At 58.9% G+C, this 23,248-nt stretch overlaps 1 protein-coding gene across 2 annotated transcripts in view; it reads right to left on the reverse strand.

The window, feature by feature from the left end:
- Positions 1-23,248, reverse strand: part of TBC1D22A (TBC1 domain family member 22A) — a 260,405-nt gene that overhangs the window by 221,966 nt on the left and 15,191 nt on the right. The window contains exons 2-4 of one of the 2 annotated variants that reach the window (XM_058673257.1): positions 10,388-10,444; positions 9,053-9,375; positions 7,993-8,169 (exon numbers count right to left, since the gene is read on the reverse strand). In XM_058673257.1, the coding sequence (XP_058529240.1) occupies positions 7,993-8,169; positions 9,053-9,375; positions 10,388-10,444 (557 nt within the window). The remainder of the gene's footprint in view (positions 1-7,992; positions 8,170-9,052; positions 9,376-10,387; positions 10,445-23,248) is intronic. The other variant, XM_058673258.1, reaches the window with a different exon arrangement.

Below are 23,248 nucleotides of genomic sequence, written 5' to 3' on the forward strand. Positions count from 1 at the left end.
TTAAAGTGAAGACTTACTTTACTCTAGTATCAAATACTTGAATTTCACCAAATCATACCCAATTTGGTTATTTTAAGTAGAATAATAATAATACATGCAGTTCAAATACCACATTCAGCAATGAAAATGTCACCAAAGGGGAAAAAAATAAAACGCCCCAGCAGTAGCAGTGTAAGGATGTGAGTCCGAGCCAGGCGTGTGTCCCGTCTCCCGGGGCTCTCCCGGTCCCTCCAACCCCACGGTCACACTGCACACACAGTAACCCGGGGGCTGGCACGAGCAAGCAAGGACCCTGGCAGAGCCGGGCAGTGCAGGCTCCAGAGCTCGGAGGGGAACACGCAGCACGCCAGGCCGCCTGAGCAAGGCATCTGACCTGGCCATCCCACCATCCCCTCCAGTGTCCCCAGCACTAACGCTCGTGTCAGTGATGACCACGGGAACGAAGGATGAGGACCCAGGCCCTTGCACAATGGGGAGCATTCAAGCAGGCACCTGGCCAGGCCCCTCCAGCCACAGCCCCCCGGGATGGCACAGGAAAGGTCTCAGAGCCCTGCCTGGCTCCAGCAAGTACAGATTCAGTGACGTGGAGCTGCCTCCAGGGAACTCAGCAGTAACTATCACCTCCGCAAGATCAGACACACCCCAAACCACGGCAGAGATGTCCGACTTCACAGTCCAAGCATGCAGGGCCGCCGTGAGGGCGGGCATGAGGGCTACGGGGGAGAGCACAAAGCCGAACGAGGACACACAATGCACCGGGTGGGCAGGGCCAGCCCAGCCTCATGTGGGCGGTGTGGGAGCAAGGACCTAGAAGAAGAGTCACACACACAGCCAGGACATGGGGACGCATGGACGCCCTGGGGCACAGCCACGTGGGGAGGGACACACAGAGGTCCTGGGGCACAGCCACACGGGGAGGGGGACACACGGAAACCCTGGGGCATAGCCACGTGTGGGGGGGGACACACAGAGGCCCTGGGGCACAGCCACGTGGGGAGGGACACACAGAGGTCCTAGGGCACAGCCACGTGGGGAGGGACACACAGAGGCCCTGGGGCACAGCCACGCCAGGGGGACACACGGAGGCCCTGGAGCACAGCCACGTGGGGAGGGACACACAGAAGCCCTGGGGCACAGCCACGTGGGGAGGGACACACGGAGGTCCTAGGGCACAGCCACGCCAGGGGGACACACGAAGGCCCTGGGGCACAGCCACGTGGGGAGGGACACACAGAGGCCCTGGGGCACAGCCACATGGGGGGGGGGAACACGGAGGTCCTGGGGCACAGAAACGTGGGGGGGGGACACACAGAGGCCCTGGGGCACAGCCACGCCAGGGGGACACACGGAGGCCCTGGGGCACAGCCACGTGGGGGGAGGGGGACACAGAGGCCCTGGGGCACAACTACACAGGGGGGAGGGACACAGAGGCCCTGGTGCATAGCCACGTGGGGGGGGAACACACAGAGGCCCTGGGGCACAGCCACGCCACGAGGGGAGGAGGACGCACGGAAGCCCTAGGGCACAGCCACGGGGGGGGGGGGGAGGAGGTGGCACAGAGGCCCTGGGGCACAGCCACACCAGGGGTACACACAGGGGCCCTGGGGCACAGCCACACAGGGGGTACACACAGGCCCTGGGGCACAGCCACGTAGGGGGGAGAGGGACACAGAGGGCCCTGGGGCACAACTACGCGGGGGAGGGGCACAGAGGCCCTGGCGCATAGCCACATGGGGGGATACACACAGGGGCCCTGGGGCACAGCCATGGCAGCAGGCTCCCAGCAGGTTCCCAGAGTGAGGGGGCACTAAGATAACTAATCACTGAGCAGAGCCCTGAGCCCCCGGGAGCACAAGGCTCCCAGAAGATGGTGGCATCTGGGACCAGGGCACATAAGGCCACCACATGGGGTCAGAGGAGGCGGGCAGGACAGAGCCCAAAGCAGGGGCTTTCTACCTGGGACCCGCCTTAGCCTGGAAACTGCTGCCACAAATAACCAGGCGGGGAGGAGGGAACAGAGGGCACGCAGCATGGCCGCTGAGCCAGCGCCTGGGACCAGGGGTCTCAGTCCTCCCCTGACTCCTTCCACATGCTCAGCAGCGGAGGCACTGGGGACAGCCATTGCAACCCACGTGGGAAACCCGGATTGAACTGCTACTTCTTGGCTTTTGCATTGCACAGATCTGGCCATTGCGAACAGCTGGGAGTGAACCAATGGATGGAAGATCTAGCCCTTGGTCACACACTACTCTCCCTCTCTCCCCGCTCTCAACTTGGACGGAATGACAACGGGACAGCAGGTGCTCGTCCCGGGCCCTGCCCCACTGAGTGCCACCAGGGATGCTCAGCTATGCTGCCTCCCTTGTGCCAACTCAAGCCCTGGGAAGCCAAGGGGATAGATGGCTCTAGGGACCAAGTTCCTGCCACCCATCCAGGAGCAGGGCGGACACCCAGGCCGGCTTAGGGCAGCTGCAGTTAGCTGGACAGTGAACAGCAGATGGGAACACTCACACTGGCGCTGAGCCTGTCAGATTTTTAAAAACCCATTTTAAAGCACACGTGCACACACATATATACATGCCTATCACAGACATGTGCACACGTGCACATACATACCACACAGACATGTGCACATACATGCACATACATATCACAGGCATGTGCACATACGTACATCCACATACACACCACAGACATGTACACATGCACACACATACCACACATATACAAGTGCACACGTGCACATACAAGCCGCACAGCCATGTGTACATACGTATATACACCTACACACCACACGGACATGTGTACATGCATATCACACGTATGCATGCACATACACACCACACAGCCATGTGCACACGTGCGCACACACATGCACACACCCATCCACACTCGAGGAAGGCTGCTCCGCCTGCGCTCTTTCCAGACAGGAAGAGACACTGCCAGAGCAAGCCAGGCCAAGGGCAGAGGGGCAGGGAGACGGGAAGCAGAGTCAGCAGAGAGGACGGAGGAGCAGGAACAGCACAGGGCGCCTGATCCCTGCCACCAGCGACAGTCCCACTGCGCGTCCCCGGCGAGGCCGGGGGATGGAGAGGACCCCCATTAGGACAGAGCATCAGCAGAGAACTCTACCCTTCGCAGCCCACCTGTGCCGAGTGCCATCCAGGAAAACAAGCTTGTCTCCCACGCTCACACTGCAGGAAGGCAGGGGAACTCTGGGAATGTCCCGGGCACCGTGGCAGCCAGCGTGTGAGCCAGCAGCCCCGCTCTGCCCTCGACGACCCAGGGTCTCAAGGCTGCGGTGCTGGCAGGGCCTCTGAGACACGCAGGCAGGTGTGAACACGCCTTCCTGGGCTACTGGGGTGGGTGATGGGAGATACTGCCAGCCAAGTGGCATTTCCCTGGGGTCTCTGCACCTTTGTAGTTCAGCAAGGCCCATGGGGCTGCCCTCCTGGCAGCAAGGCCTTCCCCAGTGAGATTCCAGCACGGGCTGAGCTGGCAAATCCCTCTCACGTCACTCTCACACAGTGAAAATTCGGGGCGCAGACACCAGCAGCCGGGCTGCTCTGCTGGCCTTGGCCACAAGAGGGCGACGCCGGGGGCCGGCCCCTGCTCAGGCTGCAGGGCACCTTACCCCAACCTCAGACTCCACTTTCTGGGCTGGGCACCACAGAGAAGGCCATCCATCGGGAGCAGACAGGTGGGGTGTGCAGAGCAACACTGCTCAGGAGCAGATCAATCCCACTACACAGAGCAAGGGCCGCAGGAGGCCAGCTGCCAGGCGGTGACTTGGATGTGCGGCCTTGCCAGCTGCCTCCGGAGGTCAACAGACTCCGGTGTGCGCAGCGGCTCCCAGCCCGCACAGCCTCGGGCCCATCTACGCCAGTCATGGCTCTGCCCTCCCTCGTCACCCGGCTTCAAGCAGCCACCCCCCCAGCTCTGGACGCCCCGCACAGCCCTCCCCCCAGCTCCGGACGCCCCGCACAGCCCTCCCCCCAGCTCCGGACGCCCCGCACAGCCCTCCCCCCAGCTCCGGACGCCCCTGCCCAGCCCTCCCCCCAGCTCCGGACGCCCCGCACAGCCCTCCCCCCAGCTCCAGATGCCCCGCACAGCCCTCCCCCCAGCTCCGGACGCCCCGCACAGCCCTCCCCCCAGCTCCGGACGCCCCGCACAGCCCTCCCCCCAGCTCCGGACGCCCCGCACAGCCCTCCCCCCAGCTCCGGACACCCCGCACAGCCCTCCCCCCAGCTCCTGACGCCCCGCACAGCCCTCCCTCCAGCTCCTGACGCCCCGCACAGCCCTCCCCCCAGCTCCGGACGCCCCGCCCAGCCCTCTCCTGGAACTGTCTGCCATCCTGACTTCCTCCCCATTGCTGCCCCCAGGCCCCCTGGCTGCCCAGGGAACCCACCCAGCTCAGGGGCAGAGACAACACCCACGTGACCCTTGAGCAGCCTCCACAGCACACGGCTGCTCCCTGGGGCCTGGAGACAAGCCCATAGCCCACTTGAGAGACTCCAGAGCCTCACGCTGGCTCGCCAAGGCCCCTCTCCCACCTCTGCAGCCCGGGGCCCTGGCACCTTCCCACCCTCCAGGCCTGCCCCTTCCTCCTCTCCCCCATCAGCCCCACTCCCTGAGCACACAAAGGCCTGACTCACCCCACCCCATCTTCCTACAGCTGTCACCCCAACTGTGCCAACCTCCACGGGCTTTGCTGAGCACTCCCAGCACCAGGGCCATGCCTCACACAGCTTCCCCTCAGCCTGCAGCATGACCGGTCCTGGGACCCACACGGCTGCCTGCAGCACCTCCTGGTGGCAGGAGATGGGATCTGACTTCTCACTTCGGGTGCCCACAGACACAGCAGCTGCTCAACCACCGCTGGCTGAAACTGTGAACGTCACAGAAATCCCCTCCCGCCTCAATGGGACTCCGTAAAGCTGGACCAACTTCCCCTTACAGCTGACATGGTTGCTCAGGCAATGTGCCAGGGCAGGGCCAGCACCAGATCCGTCCCCTGCCATCAACACCAAGGCACACCCACCCAACCTCTACTCTGTCTACAGAAAGCCACCCACCCAAGTCAAGGCTCCCCTGGGTACCCTGAGGTGTGCCTGAGCCCTGGCCCACTGACGGAGTGGCGGCCTGGGTGCCCTGGCCCTCTGCTAGAGGGGTGGCCTGGGTGGCTCCAGTGCCAGGGCTGAGCTCCACACAGTCGCCCTACGAGCCCTGGATGTTGCACGTCCTGCCAAGCGCATGTCGCTCAGCAACCACGTGGCACAGAACACCCACCAGAGCCACTTCCTCAGGCTGCGAGGCAAGACGTCCCGGTGTGAGCAAATACTGAGTCAACACTCAGAGCAGAATGAGCTGGTAAGCTGTTTGCTACTTTTATCCCAGGCTCATGAGAGCTAGGCTCAACCCAGGACACGCCACCGGTCGGACGAGACGTTGCCCGGCCAGCGAGAGCCCAGGACACGGCCACCGGTCAGACGGGACAGCGCCCAGCCAGCTGGAACCCAGGACACAGCCACCGGTAGGACAAGACGGCTCCACAGCCACCAGTCGGACGGGACGGTGCCCGGCCAGCGGGAGCCCAGGACACGGCCACCGGTCGGACGGGACAGCTCCACAGCCACCGGTCAGACAGGACGGCGCCCGGCCAGCGGGAGCCCAGGACACGGCCACCGGTCGGACGGGACAGCGCCCGGCCAGCGGGAGCCCAGGACACGGCCACCAGTCGGACGGGATGGTGCCCGGCTAGCGGGAGCCCAGGACACAGCCACCGGTCAGACGGGATGGTGCCCAGCCAGCTGGAACCCAGGACACAGCCACCGGTAGGACAGGACAGCTCCACAGCCACCGGTCGGACGGGACGGCGCCCGGCCAGCGGGAGCCCAGCTCAGGGAGCTGGCTTCCCCAGCATGCTCAACTGCCTCCCACGTGGAGCTGCTACAGAACACACAGATAATCCCTTCCACTGTCCTCAAACACCTTCTAAACCCAGGCAATCCACTGCTTCTCTTACCACTAAATACAAACCCAGGATCTGTTTACCTTGGAAAGCTCCAGCTTTAGCGTTTTGGTTTTAGATTTAAAGTTTAAATAGAATTCTACAGAAAGGGGAAAAAACAGATTCCAACAGCCCGCTGAGGTGTTTGGCTGTTGCACACACACACATTTTACACACACTTGGAAATCTGTACTTTTTTTTAAGACTTGTTGACTTATCTAAAGAGCAGGCCAACAGAGAGGAGAGACAAGCAGAGAGGCTGAGAGAGACACAGAGAGACAGTGAGACAGTGAGATCTCCCAACTGCGGTCCAACTAAGGGCCACACAGCCAAGGCTGGGCCAGGCTGAAGCAAGGTGCCAAGCGCTCCATCTGGTACCCCACAGAGGTGTCAGGGACCCAAGGACTTGGGCCAGCCCCACTGCCTTCCCTGGCACATTAGCAAGGAGCTGGACGGGAAGCGGAGCAGCAGGGACTCAAACAGATGCTTCCAAACTGGAAGCCACGTGGGAATCCCAAGGGGCAGTTTACCCTATGCCCCACAGCTCCCTCCTGTCCAAGAGTCAGTCCACTAACACACCCAATCAAAGCGGGACCTGAGCGGGATGCCCTCTGCTCACCACCTGCTGACTGCTGACTGCTGACAAACCGCAGACCGCCTGCAAGCTGCCCACAGCGATCACCAACGGGCAGACGGCAACAAAAAGGACACTAACACCAAATAACCAACCTCCTGGAGTGTTGGCCACGCCTGGGCACTCTCCTGGGCATCTTACAGGGGCTCACCCGGCACCTCCTGAGAGATAAGCCTCCTGAATATGCCTCCTGCATGTGCTGCTGGTTTGGGCCGTAAATAAAAGAGGAAAGAACTGTCCTCAGAACAGGAATCGCATCTTACCAGCCACGAGACTGCCCAGCAGCCCACCTCGGCTGAGGCCCGGCGACCCCCCGCCCGCCTGGGTCAGCCTCCCAGCCTCCTGGGCCTCACCTGCAGCCTAGGGGCAGGCCGTCCGCGTGGCCCATGCACCACCTCCTGGCCAGGCTGGGCACTGCACCTCCCAGGCCTCAGAAGGAGGGGACCTCAGCGCCCACTCGAGCACTGCCCACAGCAGTCCGCTGACAGTGCGCCCCAACCTGCGTCTAGATCCTCATGAGGGCTCCAGCAGGGAGCAGCCCCAAGAGCAGAGTGGCACTCAGAGATGGCCCCGAAAAGGAAGCAACATAAGGGGGTGCCCTGAGAGACTGGGGAGTCGGGGCATGCTCCAGAGCTTCCCCACAGGGCATAGGGTTGGAGCTGGACCGTGAGCCTCCCTCAGCTCTCCGGGAAAAATAGCAGAGCCCCCTGTTGCCCTGCTCCCCTGCCCTGGGCTCCCGAGCCCCTGGGCTCCTGGATTCCTCGGGTCCTGGGCCTTGCCTGTCACTCTCTGGGCAGGTCAGGCTGCTAGTCACCAACCCTGCCTTCAGGACACTCCAGAGCCCGGCCAGTCCCACAGAGCAGCAGCAAGAATGAACCAGGAATTAAGAAAATGCAACAGGTGCCGCATCAGGAGACAGGAAGGAAATACGTCAACAGCGGCCAGTACTGTGGCACAGCAGGTTAAGTCGCTGCTTGCAACACTGGTATCCCAACCCAGGAAGGGAGGGTCACGTCCTGCTTCTCTGCTTCTGGTCCAGCTTCCTAATAACGTGTCTGGGAGGGCAAAGGAAGATGGCCCATGCACGTGGGCCCTTCATCCGTGTGAGAGCCAGAGGCAGCTCCTGCTCTTGGCTACAGTCTGACGCATACCTGGTTGCTCTGACTAGAGTGAAAGCAGGTAAAAAATCTCTGACTTTTGATCAAAATAACTGTTTAAAATATACGTGAGGAACGTACTGACAAAGCAGGTCCAAACGAAAGCGTGAGGACAGAGCCACGGCCACCTCCGACGGGCCGGACACGTGGAGCCTCGGCTCCCACCACAGCAGGGGAGCGTGAAGACTCACCGAGGTCCGTGTGGGGGCCAGCAAGCAGCTGCTGGAACCTGTCGAGCCGGGAGGCCTCTCTCTCGCTCAGCGCGCAGCTGCTGGCGGTGCCAGGGTCAGCCGCCCCGGGCAGCGTGGCGCTGGCCGAGTGTGGGAGGGACTGAGATCTCTGCAGAGAGGCCGCACCACCAGCACCTTCTGCGGGAGGGGAGAGAACACGAGTGAGGAGGGGGCACCCCTGGACGCCCCCCTGCTCAGAGACGGCACCACCTGCCGCGCCACCGACCCGGTGAGCACGCAGGCAGGCCACTCTGTCCCTTCTGTCGCCACCGGGCAGTGGGGACCGATTCCAGGAGCAGGAACACAGAGCAGACACCTGCCTCCCTGGCACAGCACCCGCTTGGCATCGATAAAACAGAAGACCGAGCAACGACAGAGAAATGGAGACCACACAAGCCGGTGGCAGGAACCAGCTTCCACGGCCACCTGGGAGGCACATCGGGCCTGCCAGGAGATGCAGCTACGAACCGCTGCTGGGGGATGGGGCTTGGTGACCACCAGGTCACCCTGGAGGGAGAGCTGAGGACGGGCACAGAAGCCAGGACCCATAGGAGACCGGGACACACCAAGACCTTCCCACGGGCAGGCAGTGGCCAAGGAGCCTCCAGGGATGAACCTGCCCATCCTGACAAGGTGTGTCAGGCACAGCTTGGGGGAGAGCGGCAGGCCCTCAGCCATGGAAACAGAGCCAACAGGTCCCATCGGCAACAGGCCCTGAGCCCCAACTCCCCCAGCCACCTCTCGCTCCAGCACAGAACAGCAGTGTAGGGCGGAAAACAAACTCCAGGAAATGGAGCGAAGAACCAATACTGCAAGTCTGCGTCGAACTCCCCCTTGGCACGGCTGCCAGCCTGGCAGTGACGCTGGCACTGGCTCTGGAAGGCAAACCCTCAGGCGCTCCAGGAGCAAAACGCCTCTGGTCTCTGGGCAGAAGAGCCTGCCCGAGCAGAGGAACAGCCCTCCGTGGGGAGCTCGCAGAGCCGCGGGCCTGGACACGCGCCCTCCGCCCGCCCCTGCCTACCTGCTGGGCAGGCCGCATGGCTCTCGCTGACAGACTTCACGAGCCGCAGGTCACTGCCTGGGGCGGCAGGCAGCTCCGCCTCGTGGGCCGGTGCCTCCGGCGGTGGGTGCTGGCCCTGCCGCTGGCTGTGGTCGCGCAGCACGCGGTGGGCTGTCTCCATGACGACCTCGGTGTTGAGGCTCTCAGCTGCCATGGCCAGGAGCTCATCGTCATCCTCCCCGGCATCCCAGGCGTCGCTGGTGTTGCTCTCAAACTCCTGGAAGGTGCTCACCCTCTTGGCCTTCATCGGGGTGGTGGGCACCTTGGGCATGGATTTCAGCAGGCTGCAAGGAACGGTGCCATGACTGGCCACACCGGGCTTTACCACCCACCCTTCCAAACCAGCCAGGGGCCAGCACGGCAGCGACAACGCCCACAACCCATATGGGAGTGCTGGTTCGAGTCCCAGCTGCTCCACTTGCAATCCACTGCCTGCTCAGGTGTCTAGGAGAGCAGCAGAGGACGGCCTGAGGGTGTAAGCCACTGCTACCCACACAGAGCAGCCCAGAAGGAGCTCCTGGCCCCCAACTGGCCCAGCCCTGGCTACCGCAGCTACTGGGCAGGGAGTCAGCCAATGGGAGATTTCTCAGTCTTTCAATTTAATACTTTCTTTGAAAAGTGGCTTCACTAGCTGAGAATGACATAGAAAAAGCAGGAACGGCTCAGAGGCATCGAGCCGAGCAAAGGAGGCAAGAGGAGCCGCGTGAGCCGCCTCCTCCAGCAGCCGCCGGGGCTGCAGGCACCCGGACCTGCCCCACGCTCACTGGGCGAGGCCGGCCAGCAGCTGCTCCCACCGCCAGCCTTTCAGCAGAGCTCCTGCGATGGTGCAGACTGGACACACTGAGAGCACAGGCCTCCCACGGATTCGGAAACTTGCGACACCAAGCAGATTCCACCCAACCGGCCAAGAGCATGTGTACCCCGCCCAGGGCACCCGTACACCCTCCACTGCTGTCTGCCCTGCTGGGGCGCCCAGGCTTGGGCAGTCCGTGTGGCAGGAAGGACAGGACACAGAGGCGCCAGCTACCCATGTCCTCGAGCTCTCCTGCGGAGCCCACTACTGTCCCCAAACACGGGCATCCGGCTGCGGCTTCCACAGCCGCCCTCCCGGCCACGGGATGACCTGAGTGTGGCCAGCATTGCCCCACAGGAAGCCATTGCTGAAGGTCGGTTAGCTGAACACAATGCCACTCTCCTCTGGGGAAAGGCAGCGGAGGACAGCAGGCCGACACAGGTGGCCTTGGCCCACGGCAAATGAGGGCCGTGAACCAGGTCAGGGTGTGAAACTTCACTTACGTGCCATGCACCAGGGGGTCAAACGGGGGGTGCTGGGCTCCATACACATGCTGGATGCTGTTCAAAGACAAAGACAAAAAACATGAGCTTATCTGCAGCTTTCCCAAGAGCAAAACTCAGCCCTGAGCACCCAGGTTCCCGAGGGCCCAGCCGAGGAGGGACCCCTGGTCTGCAGGGGAGTTGGGCCCAGGCCCACCCTGAGAACAGGGCCGGCACAGTGGGCCACCGCCTCACAGACCCGCAGGCACCCCCTCAAGACAGTGTAAGTGGGAGTACCCAGGATCACTGCAGCGGGCGTCCACAGACAGGAATCAAACCCACCCTGGCAGAGAGCAATGGCAACTTTTTAGAAGAATTCAGGGTCTGTTCAGAAAGTGTCATGCTCATCACCTTACACTAGGAACAGGAGCAGGTGGACACAAAGACCCCAGGGCTGGCCAAGGGACACACGCAGGCCCCAGGGGACCCAGAAGGCCTCCGGTCCACAACAGAGCACCCCTCGGCCTCACTGCCCTTCCAAGGGCTGGCCAAGGGACACACGCAGGCCCCAGGGGACCCAGAAGGCTTCCAGTCTAGAACAGAGAACCCCTCGGCCACACTGCCCTTCCAAGGGCTGGCCAAGGGACACACGCAGGCCCCATGGGACCCAAAAGGCCTCCAGTCCAGAACAGAGCACCCCTCGGCCACACTGCCCTTCCAAGGGCGTGTGTGAAGAGGAGTCAAGAGAAATGAGGCCACCCATGGGGCCAGAGACAGAACAACACAGGCCTGGGGGCTCCCCTGAGCTGCCACTCAAAGCCTGGACAAAAACTCCTGTTTGCTGGCCTCACTGTCATCAGACACCCCAACTAATGGGGTCCACACACAGTGGGTGCTTAGCAGGAGGCATCTGAGAAGACAGTCCGGGTGCTCACAGGGCCTGTGAGTGCAAGAACCCCACCTTCCAAGTAACAGGCCCCGAGCTTCCCCCAGATCACAGCAACAGACCACACCTTTCCCCTGGATTCTGCCTTTGTCTTTACTTGGCTAAAACCATTCATTTTCTATGCATCATTTCACATACACACAGACAACATGCAGTAAATACACACTTAAAAGTACAATACCAGACCCAGCGCGGTGGCCTAGCAGCTAAAGTCCTCTCCTTGAACGTGCTGGGATCCCACATGGGCACCGGTTCCAATCCCAGCAGCCCCGCTTCCCATCCAGCTCCCTGCTTGCAGCCTGGGAAAGCAGTTGAGGATGGTCCAAAGCCTTGGGACCCTGCACCCGTGTGGGAGACCTGGAAAAAACTCCTGGCTCCAGGCTTTGGATCGGCACAGCACTGGCCGTTGCGCTCACTTGGGGAGTGAATCACTGGACGGAAGATCTTCCTCTCTGTCTGTCTGTCTGTCTGTCTGTCTCTCTCTCTCTCTCTCTCTCTCTCTCTCTCTATATATATATATATATATATATATATACATACATATATATATGTATGACTATATATACATATATCTGACTTTCCAATAAAAATAAATAAATCTTTTTTTTAAAGTACAGTACTAAGATGAGGAGCACAAAATTGTGCCCCTTTCCCTGGGATTCCTAGTAAATCTACAGTTATTCTGAACTTTTCAAGTTTCTAGGAGGCCAGTGCCACAGCATGTAGGATAGGCCTCCACCTGCGGCATCAGCATCCCAAATGGACGTGGGTTCAAGTCCCAGACGCTCCAGTTCTGAGCCAGCTCCCAAGTTATGGCCTGGGAAAGCAGCAGGGAATTGTTCAAGTTCTTGGGTCCCTGAACCCACTTGAGAGACACAGTTAAAAACTCCTGGCTCCTGGATTCAGACTGGGGGGGAGTCAACCAGCAGATGGCCAATCTTTCTCTCCTTCTCTTTGTAAATTTGCTTTTCAAATAAAATAAGTAAGTCTTAAAAAAGAAAGCAGAACAAGAAAGCAGCACCTTACAGCACCTTGCACACAGCATCTCCGAGCGCGGCCTCCCTGGTCCTCAGAGCCGGCAGCAGGAAACCCCCGAGGATGCTGCACCCGGGCACAGTCACGCGACTTGAGCCGGGCCATGCTGAGGGCTACAGAGAACAGAGGAGGACTCAATTCTGAATATTCTGATGCCTAAATTCTTTTTTTTTTTTGTAAGATTTTTATTATTATTGGAAAGCCGGATATACAGAGAGGAGGAGAGACAGAGAGGAAGATCTTCCAGCCGATGTTTCACTCCCCAAGTGAGCCGCAACGGGCCGGTGCGCGCCGATCCAATGCCTGGAACCTGGAACCTCTTCCGGGTCTCCCACGCGGGTGCAGGGTCCCAATGCACTGGGCCGTCCTCAACTGCTTTCCCAGGCCACAGGCAGGGAGCTGGATGGGAAGTGGAGCTGCCGGGATTAGAACCGGTGCCCATATGGGATCCCGGCGCGTTCAAGGCGAGGACTTTAGCCGCTAGGCCACGCCGCCGGGCCCCCAGCTAGCTTCTTGCAGAAACTGACACTCTATCTGAGCCAGAAATTCAAGGGGCAGAACAGATTCTCCTGGAAAAGAACAGAGGACTCACAGCCCAGATCTCAAAACAAACTACTCAAGGACCCGTACCCCAGAGTGTGCCCTGGCACGAGCAAGGGAACTGGGCACGCGGAGGCAAAGCCTCATAGACGATCAGCCCCGGTGACTAGTCCACGAGGCAAGAACGGACAGCCAGCTGCCCACAGGCGGCGGAATAAGGCTGCACCCTAACTTCTCGCCTAAGCCCAAAGGGGCCACAGCTCCCCAAGGCTCAGCACGCAGCACGGCCGGGCGCCTCGCCGGCATCTCTGACCAGGGTGGCTCTGCAGCACCGACGACGAGCGGGGAATCTGACGTCAAACTAACCGCAAAAACATGATTCCCAGGCTACCAGTCAGAAGGGTGATTCACAGCACAAGGCAAGCAACCGACACAGGACCTGGGCCCGGAACACACCACAAACTTCACTCTCACCAGTGACAAGGCAAACCAACTGAAAGCCAGACTGAACAAACATCTCTCCAAAGACAACATACAAGAGGTCAGCAGGCGCACAGGCGCTCAGCGTCATCGGGGAACATCACAACACGTGAGACGGCACTTCACAAAGAAGACAAAACAAGGCCCAGCGCACCAGCCTAGCAGCTAAAGTCCTGGCCTGGAACGCACCAGGATCCCACACGGGTGCCAGTTCATATCCCAGTGGCCCCACCTCCCATCCAGCTCCCCGCCTGTGGCCTGGGAAAGCAACTGGCCTTGGGATCCTACACCCACATGGGAGACCCGGAAGAGGCTCTGGGCTCCTGGCTTTGGCTCAGAGCTGCACCGGCTTTCACAGCCACTTGGGGGGTGAACCAACAGATGGAAGACCTTCCTCTCTGTCTCTCCTCCTCTCTATATATCTGACTTTGCAGTAAAAATACAATACATCTTTTGAAAAACAAAATACAAGACAAATCTTGATGAGAACACTCGCCGTACTGCGGGGGGAGCTAAGGTTAGCCATGGGCCGAGTGTCGCAGCACAGCAGTCCAGCGGGTTGAGCTAGCAGCAGCACCCCACAGGAGCTGCCTGTTAAAGTGTCTGGGAAGGCAGCAGAAGGTAGCCCAGGTAGGTGGGTCCCGCCATCCACACAGAAGATCCGGATGCGGTTCCAGGCTCCTGAATGCAGCCTGGCCCAAGCCCAGGCAGTGCAACCATCAGGGGAGTGAAGCAGCAGATGCAACTCCCCCGCTCTCCTAGCTCTCCTTCTCCCTGCAACTCTGCCTTTTTTATGAAGATTTGGTTTTATTGGAAAGGCAGATATACAGAGAGGAGGAGAGACAGAGAGGAAGATCTTCCATCCAATGATTCACTCCTCAAGTGACCGCATTGGCTAGAGCTGAGCCAATCTGAAGCCAGGAGCCAGGAGCTCTTCCAGATCTCCCACATGGGTGCAGGATCCCAAGGCTTTAGGCTGTCCTCGACTGCTTTCCCAGGCCACAAGCAGGGAGCTGGATGGAAAGCGGGGCTGCTGGGATTGGAACCAGCGCCCATGTGAGATCCCGGGCGTGCAAGGCGAGGACTTTAACCACTACACTATCACGCAGGGCCCTGCCTTTGTTTTTTTTAAGATTTATTTATTTATAGTTTTACTTTTATTTTTATTGAAAAGGCAGCTTTACAGAGAGGAGGAGAGACAGTGAGGAAGATCTTCCATCTGATGTTTCACTCCCGAAGTGACCGCATTGGCTAGAGCTGAGCCAATCCGAAGCCAGGAGCCAGGAGCTCTTCCAGATCTCCCACACGGGTGCAGGATCCCAAGGCTTTAGGCCGTCCTCGACTGCTTTCCCAGGCCACAGGCAGGGAGCTGGATGGGAAGTGGAGCAGCCGGGATTAGAACCGGTGCCCATGTGGGATCCCAGCACATGCAAGGGAAGGATCTGACCACTGAGCCATCGGTGCCAGGCCCAATTCTCCCTTTCAAATACATTAATCTTTTCAGAATATGTTGCATCTAGTCACCATATAGCTATATAATTCCAGCCCTAGTGTAAGTCTAACAGAAATAAAGGCTGATACTCCAACCCTGGCCCCAGCGGCATCCCTCCTAACAGCCCAGGGACGACAGCGCTCGCACGGATACACAGAATGTGCTGTACTCAAACACAGCCTCTTGCTGGGCTGTACAAATGAAGGACTGATACTTGCTGTCACACTGGTGAACTCTGAAAACACACTAAGTGCAGTAAGTCAGTGTTGAAAAACTGACACATCCCCCTCCCCATGAAAGAAACGCCTACACCAGGCAATACTTTCACACTGACTCAAAGGAGCCACTGGCGGCTTGAGGTGAGGGAGGAGAAGCTGGGGAGGAGAGAAGCTGGGAGGACAAAGGGTACACAAGTTAGCTTTTCATTCTCCTGAAATGAACCACTTCCCAGACGTGAATGCAGCTGTATGTGAACCTCATCGAAGCTGTAACTGTTTTCAAAGGTAACGCAGCTGCCACCCAGCTCTCCGGGCGCTCTCACAACCCAGGCACCATCCCACGAGGAAGCTCGCACCAGACACAAACACCAACGCATGCGGACAGCCCCACGCGCCAGACTCAGCGAGCCAAGCTCTTCTGACTTCAGTCCTGACCTTGGCCTTCCTGGTGCAGAGTGGGGGATTCCCACTGTACCCCACTTGAACTCCATCAGCAGAATCAAATCTTGTATCATTAAAATGTAAAGGAAACGTTTGTTGCACACTTTGTCCAAGCACACCTCACTGCCACGTCCTGCTCCTGACACTGCAAGGCAGCTTCCGGGTTCAGCAATCCAAGGGTCCAGGTCCAAGTTCCAGCTCTAAATGCATCCCAACTGGTAAAGCTTTAACCAGGTAAATGCTCCGCGCCAGCTTCCTCATGCCAGACCTGTTCACACGGTGAGCATGACAGGAGACGCAGGCAGTCCAAATGCTGCAGAGTGCCCACAGCCAGCATCTCCCAGCATGCCCACGGACCCTCGCCTGACCACAGCCAGCATCTCCCAGCATGGCCACGGACACTCACCTGACCACAGCCAGCATCTCCCAGCATGCCCACGGACCCTCGCCTGACCACAGCCAGCATCTCCCAGCATGGCCACGGACACTCACCTGACCACAGCCAGCATCTCCCAGCATGCCCACGGACCCTCACCTGACCACAGCCAGCATCTCCCAGCATGGCCACGGACACTCACCTGACCACGAGCAGCCTCTCCCAGCATGCCCACGGACACTCACCTGACCACAGCCAGCATCTCCCAGCATGGCCACGGACACTCACCTGACCACAGCCAGCCTCTCCCAGCATGCCCACGGACCCTCACCTGACCACAGCCAGCCTCTCCCAGCATGGCCACGGACCCTCACCTGACCACAGCCAGCATCTCCCAGCATGGCCACGGACCCTCACCTGACCACGAGCAGCATCTCCCAGCATGGCCACGGACCCTCACCTGACCACAGCCAGCATCTCCCAGCATGGCCACGGACCCTCACCTGACCACAGCCAGCATCTCCCAGCATGGCCACGGACACTCACCTGACCACAGCCAGCATCTCCCAGCATGGCCACGGACACTCACCTGACCACAGCCAGCATCTCCCAGCATGCCCACGGACACTCACCTGACCACAGCCAGCATCTCCCAGCATGGCCACGGACCCTCACCTGACCACAGCCAGCATCTCTCAGCATGGCCACGGACACTCACCTGACCACAGCCAGCATCTCCCAGCATGGCCACGGACCCTCACCTGACCACAGCCAGCATCTCCCAGCATGCCCACGGACACTCACCTGACCACAGCCAGCATCTCCCAGCATGCCCACGGACACTCACCTGACCACAGCCAGCATCTCCCAGCATGGCCACGGACCCTCACCTGACCACAGCCAGCATCTCCCAGCATGCCCACGGACCCTCACCTGACCACAGCCAGCATCTCCCAGCATGGCCACGGACCCTCACCTGACCACAGCCAGCATCTCCCAGCATGGCCACGGACACTCACCTGACCACAGCCAGCCTCTCCCAGCATGGCCACGGACCCTCACCTGACCACAGCCAGCATCTCCCAGCATGGCCACGGACCCTCACCTGACCACAGCCAGCATCTCCCAGCATGGCCACGGACACTCACCTGACCACAGCCAGCCTCTCCCAGCATGCCCACGGACACTCACCTGACCACAGCCAGCATCTCTCAGCATGGCCACGGACACTCACCTGACCACAGCCAGCATCTCCCAGCATGCCCACGGACACTCACCTGACCACAGCCAGCAGCATCTCCCAGCATGCCCACGGACACTCACCTGACCACAGCCAGCCTCTCCCAGCATGCCCACGGACACTCACCTGACCACAGCCAGCATCTCCCAGCATGCCCACGGACCCTCACCTGACCACAGCCAGCATCTCCCAGGACACCACGGACACTCACCTGACCACAGCCAGCATCTCCCAGCATGGCCACGGACCCTCACATGCACAAGCTGCATCTCCCAGCACGCCCACGGACACTCACCTGACCACAGCCAGCATCTCCCAGCATGGCCACGGACCCTCACCTGACCACAGCCAGCATCTCCCAGCATGCCCACGGACACTCACCTGACCACAGCCAGCCTCTCCCAGCATGGCCACGGACCCTCACCTGACCACAGCCAGCATCTCCCAGCATGGCCACGGACCCTCACCTGACCACAGCCAGCCTCTCCCAGCATGCCCACGGACACTCACCTGACCACAGCCAGCCTCTCCCAGCATGCCCACGGACACTCACCTGACCACAGCCAGCATCTCTCAGCATGGCCACGGACACTCACCTGACCACAGCCAGCATCTCCCAGCATGGCCACGGACCCTCACCTGACCACAGCCAGCATCTCCCAGGACACCACGGACACTCACCTGACCACAGCCAGCATCTCCCAGCATGGCCACGGACCCTCACATGCACAAGCTGCATCTCCCAGCACGCCCACGGACACTCACCTGACCACAGCCAGCATCTCCCAGCATGCCCACGGACACTCACATGGCCACCAGCGGCCTCTCCCAGGACACCCACAGACACTCACTTGACCACGAGCGGCCTCTCCCAGGACACCCACAGGTCTTAGGTGCCCTCAAGCACTCCTCTCTGCAGTCCCTCGGCTTTTACATAACTCAATTTGAGCAGTAGGGCAAGCACTGTGGCAGAGAGTTAATCCATCACTCAGGACACCCACACCCCATGCGGAGTGCCAGCTCAAGTCCTGGCTACACCCCTGCGAGCCAGCTTCCTGCCAATATATCGTGGGAGACAGCAGCTGATGCTCCAAGCCCTACCCCCAAGCAGATGACCCAGCCTGACTCCTGGCTTCAGTCTGGCCAAGATTTGGCAGTTGCAGAGTTTGGGAAAAAGAACCAGGGGATAGGAACGCGTGCGCGCGCGCACTTCTCTTACTGTCTCTCTTTCAAGTAAATGAAAACAAACTTAAGTGCAAATCGCCAGTTCTGTCCCACACAGTGCACCGTCTGTCTCTCCCAGAGGCCGGCTGCCTTCCCAGCGACTGCCAGCATTCCCGCCCCACCACAGCCAGACCTGCACAGGCAAACCCTTCATGCTTACGGGCTGAAAATGTGCCACAGAGTTCAAGGCCAAAGCGACAGGAGCCTCATTTCCTCTAATTAAAACTGCATTTTCATTTGGTCTTACATAAGCAAAAGAAAAAAAGAAAACCTCAACTACAGTCATTTTTAAAAGGTAACAACAAATCCATCTATCTCATTCCAAATAATGAATACTAACCAACAAACTCTTTTCACACGTTACCCTGCTATAAACCCTGCAGCGAGGCACTGCACTGTTCTTAGAAGGCCTGACTGGGTCTGCCCTTAGCACAGGGCTAAGAGACCACACATCACAGCGGAGTGTGGGTGCCCTGGACCCCAGTCTCCACCAACATTCACCCAGGGAGCGCAGGTGCTGGCTCAGACACCGCAGTCCCCGCCAGCGGCGTCGCAGGGCAGCACTGAGGCCCCTCTCCTGGCTTCAGCAGGCCCCGGAGGAGCCAAACAGCGCAGAGAGCTATGACCCCTCCTGCCTTCTCGCACAGGATCATTCCAGTTCTGTCCGAAAACCTAGAAAACCCCTGCACAAGCACACAAGGAGGGAGGCTCAACAGGTTTGAGAAAAATCTAGAAGCCTATGATCTAATGATAGTAAATGAACAAGCTAGAATGCACAAATTATGGAAAAACAACCACAGCATAACTGAACTCCAGCTGCCAGGGCCAAGGATGATAAACTGGACAATCCAAGCTGGATACAGACAGTACCAGTCCTTCATACAACGTGGGAGCGGCACCTCAGTACAGCACATGAAGCCGCCACCGGCTCAAGTCCCAGCTGCTCCACACGTGATGCAGCTCCCTGCTTGTGTGCCTGGGAAAGCAGCAAAGGGTGGGCCCCACACCGACGTGGGCAGCAGCAGAGACACTCCCGGGCCCAGCGCCGTGGCCTAGCAGCTAAAGTCCTCGCCTTGAACGCCCGGGATCCCACATGGGCACCGGTTCTAATCCCAGCAGCCCCGCTTCCCATCCAGATCCCTGCTTGTGGCCTGGGAAAGCAGTCTAGGACGGCCCAAAGCCTTGGGACCCTGCACCCATGTGGGAGACCTGGAGGAAGTTCCTGGCTCCTGGGTTCGGACTGGCGCAGCACCGGCCGCTGCGGTCACTTGGGGAGTGAATCATCGGATGGAAGATCTTCCTCTCTGTCTCTCCTCCTCTCTGTGTGTATCTGACTTGGTAATAAAAATAAATAAATCTTTTAAAAAGGAAGAAGAAGAGACACTGCCGGCTCCAGGCGTCTACACTAGCAGAGCTCAGCACTGACCTTCAAACACACTCCAACCTCCTGCCAACGCTCCCTGGAAGACAGCGGAGACGCTCCAGCAACGGGCTCAGTCCCGCCATCCCGCCACCCCGCCATCCATGTGGAGGCCCAGACTGTACTCCAGCGACTCCTGGTTCCAACAGCTGCACATCACATAGAGAAACCTTCCAGAACTCAAACGCAGCACCGTCAGTCACCAGAGAAACCATGAAAACGAACCACAGCCAGACAGCACTCCACACCCAGCAGGACGAGAAAGCTGCAGACAGCCTGGGTACAGGGACCTGACCCCTCGCCAACCAACATCACTGCCACCACAGCAAACAGGCTGACAGGGTGACCCAAGCCCCAGCAACTCCACTCCTGGGTAAACACCAAGACAAGAGAAAATGCATACACTTTCTCCCTCAGAACAGCCGAGAGCGGCCAGGGCCCACACGCCCCTCAGCAGGCAAGCAGGGGAGTGCACGAGCTACCCACATGACAGCATGCTGGGGCTTGACAAGGGGGAGGCACAGACGTTCCCAGATCAGGTGGCAGGAAAGCCCATATACACGGCAGAAACCATACTTACCTCGCTGGAGGCAGGGCCACCACAGCTCACACCACAGCCCATACCACAGCTCACACAGCCACCCACACCACAGCACACAGGCACGCTAACCACCTTTTCAACTTGAAATATTTTCAGACAGCAATGGGTTTAACTCAGTTCTAGGTCTCAGAGAACTGCACAGGCCGCACCACAGCATGAGAGAATTCTAAGCTGCCTAAAAGAAGCCAGACACAGGAGCGTGCCCACTGCACGCTCTTACATGACTCGTCCAGAAAAGATAGTGGCCAGGTGGTGGTGGCCGGGGCAGGTGGAGGGGAGCGGTGGAGGGGAGGGGTGGCGGCTCCTCGCAGGCACAGGCTGTTCTTTGTGGGCCAGAAGTCACCCTGAGACAGACTGTGGCGGTGACAACACAGCTCTGTTAGAGCCTCATTGTGTCGCCTGTGAATGTACACTCTGTAATCACGGACAGGGAGCCCAAGGCTGCCCCCACGCCCGCACTGTGGGCAGGGCAGCCCTCCCACAGCCCGGAGGCTCCACCGCCAGGACCCAGACGGCCAGCAGGCTTCCACACGCGAGAATGAAGACCATGAAGAGCTCTCCGCGAGGGCAGAGCCCCTGGATGTTGGTTCTGGGCCCCACTCGCCTACAAGTCCATGACTCTGCAACCACGCAGCCTGCAAGGAGGCCCAAGTCCACGGAGGATGAGGGGTGGGCAGGCAGCAGGCATGCCACAGTAGAGCTCAGGGCCTGGGGGAGCCCTGCCTGGGGTGCTGCAGACACCTGCCAGGCACAGCCAACTGTCAGAGCTCCGTGGGCACTGTCGGGGACCAGAGGGGCCCAGAGAATCACAGGGAATCGCACAGAGGCACACATGGTGAGCCAACTTGCAGACAGCCACGCTCTCCTGGCTGGCCTCCAAGCTTTCCCCGGGAAAGCACCTCAACCTCCGACTGACTCCATTCCAGGACATTCTTTTTTTTTTATAGTGTAAATTAATCTTTTTAATCTCATTTCTTTGACAATCATTTTCTTTTCCATATATTTTTAAATTTTCATATTGCTCTACATTGTTTCTTTTTTTAAAAAATTTATTTTATTGTATTGTTGTTGACAATGGTTACATAATTAATTACAGTTAAAAAAAAGGTTCGGGGGGGGTATAGGGAAGTGGGTAATACTATTATGTCCATATTGTTTCCATCACGTATCCGAGGTAAAGGGGAATATTGAGGGAGAAGCCTCACCCGGTTTCCCGCCCACCCCAAGTCCCGGATGTGGGGCATGCTCTGAGATATTTGCTCAAGTGGTTTTAATAGTTCTCCAGTTATGAATCGCTGCCAGTTTCGCTCGATGAGGTCGTCCACTGATTAATATAGTCCATCATAAAGTCTCCATTCGCCCCATATTTCGCTGCCAACAATATACAGCTGAGATGAATGAATGACCTGTTCTGTCTTCTGTCTTTTCTTGGTTAGAGTTCTGAGTCCAGCAGTTCGATTGGGGAGATCTCCAAAGAAACTTTGAGTTATTCCCAGACTAGATTCTTGCATGTTCTAGCAAGCACAGGGCCCGGCACAGTCCATCACCCTGATCAGCTGGTGGTTTCAATTTCTGGGTTGGTTCTGTTTTCAGTCCCGAGTTGCACTGGAACCAATGGGTGTTGCAGTCCAGTCTGGTTCTGCCCAGCACATACTCGGCCTTTACATCAACCAGTGGGAGCTGCAGCCTAGTCGGGGCGACCCACAATAACCCCCACCAGGCCCGCCCCCTACCCTGATTTGCCAGTATGTGTAGCGGTAGACCAGTCTGTCCCACATTCCATTTGGCTCTTGTACTTGTCACTGGTTATTAAAGCTTAGTTCCATCTAACCAACTTAACCATCCAGCCCTCACGGATGTTGTTGAGTGCCTCTCTGTCTAGCCACCCCAGCCCCCGTCCTAGTTTTCATGCCCTCCCGCGGGAGTAGTGACCCAAGAAGGGGGAACCCACTATTTCCCTCCCGGGTCTCTCTCAGTACCGGTTTATGCACTCCTTAGGTGGTTCTGTGGTTTGACTCGACAGAATTAGTCCCCAGTGCCAGCTGATGCTGCGGCTAAGCCCAAACATCCCTCACCCACTCTAATTTATGCTTGCACCAGCAGGAATAATCAGCCCAGCCTGGCTTTTCCCTGATCTAGTCCACATGCAGAGCACAGGTGTTGCAGCCTTGCTTAGTCTGGTCTGTCCCCATCCCAGCCCACGCTCTCCAGTAGGAATAGCTGTCTGGCAAGGGGACCAGCCCCTTAATCCCCTTGCCAGCTCTGCCCCCTCCCTTCCTGGATCTCACGTGTGCTGGTTGGGTGCTGCAGTCAAATCCAGTACAGGCAACCATGCCCTGGCATTCCATAATGTGTACTGGTTTTGTCGCGAACAAACCCAGCCCTGGCATTCCATAATGTGTACTGGTTTTGTCGCGAACAAACCCGGCTCAACTCACACTCTGTTCTGGTGATCGGATTTGCCAGTGGATGACATGAACTGATTCAGCCCGGTCTGCCCCTGACCCATGCCGAATGTATGCCAGTGGGAAACTTTCCGTGGCCTATTCTGGGCTGTTTCCTATCATGCTTCTTGCGCTAACCTGCAGGGACTGTGTCCTGCCAGAGGAGTTGCCTGGGCTCCTCCATCAGAACCCCTCCCAATGTCAGATTTTGCGCATACCAGGGGGTCCTTGAGCCAACCCTACTCAGTTCACCTCCTGTCCTAGCAGGAACAGTGGCTTTTCCTAGCTGGCTTTCACCCCATTCTGGTCTTGCTGGATGTTTCAGCCCAGCCATGGCTCGTCCATACCCACATACAGCTCACACATGACTTAGTAGGGGGTTGAGACCCAGCCTAGTCAGTCCCACGTCTACCCTGGTTCTCCAT

This window comes from Ochotona princeps, chromosome 15, assembly GCF_030435755.1.
Source record: "Ochotona princeps isolate mOchPri1 chromosome 15, mOchPri1.hap1, whole genome shotgun sequence".
In the NCBI taxonomy this organism is placed as follows: Eukaryota; Metazoa; Chordata; class Mammalia; order Lagomorpha; family Ochotonidae; genus Ochotona; species Ochotona princeps.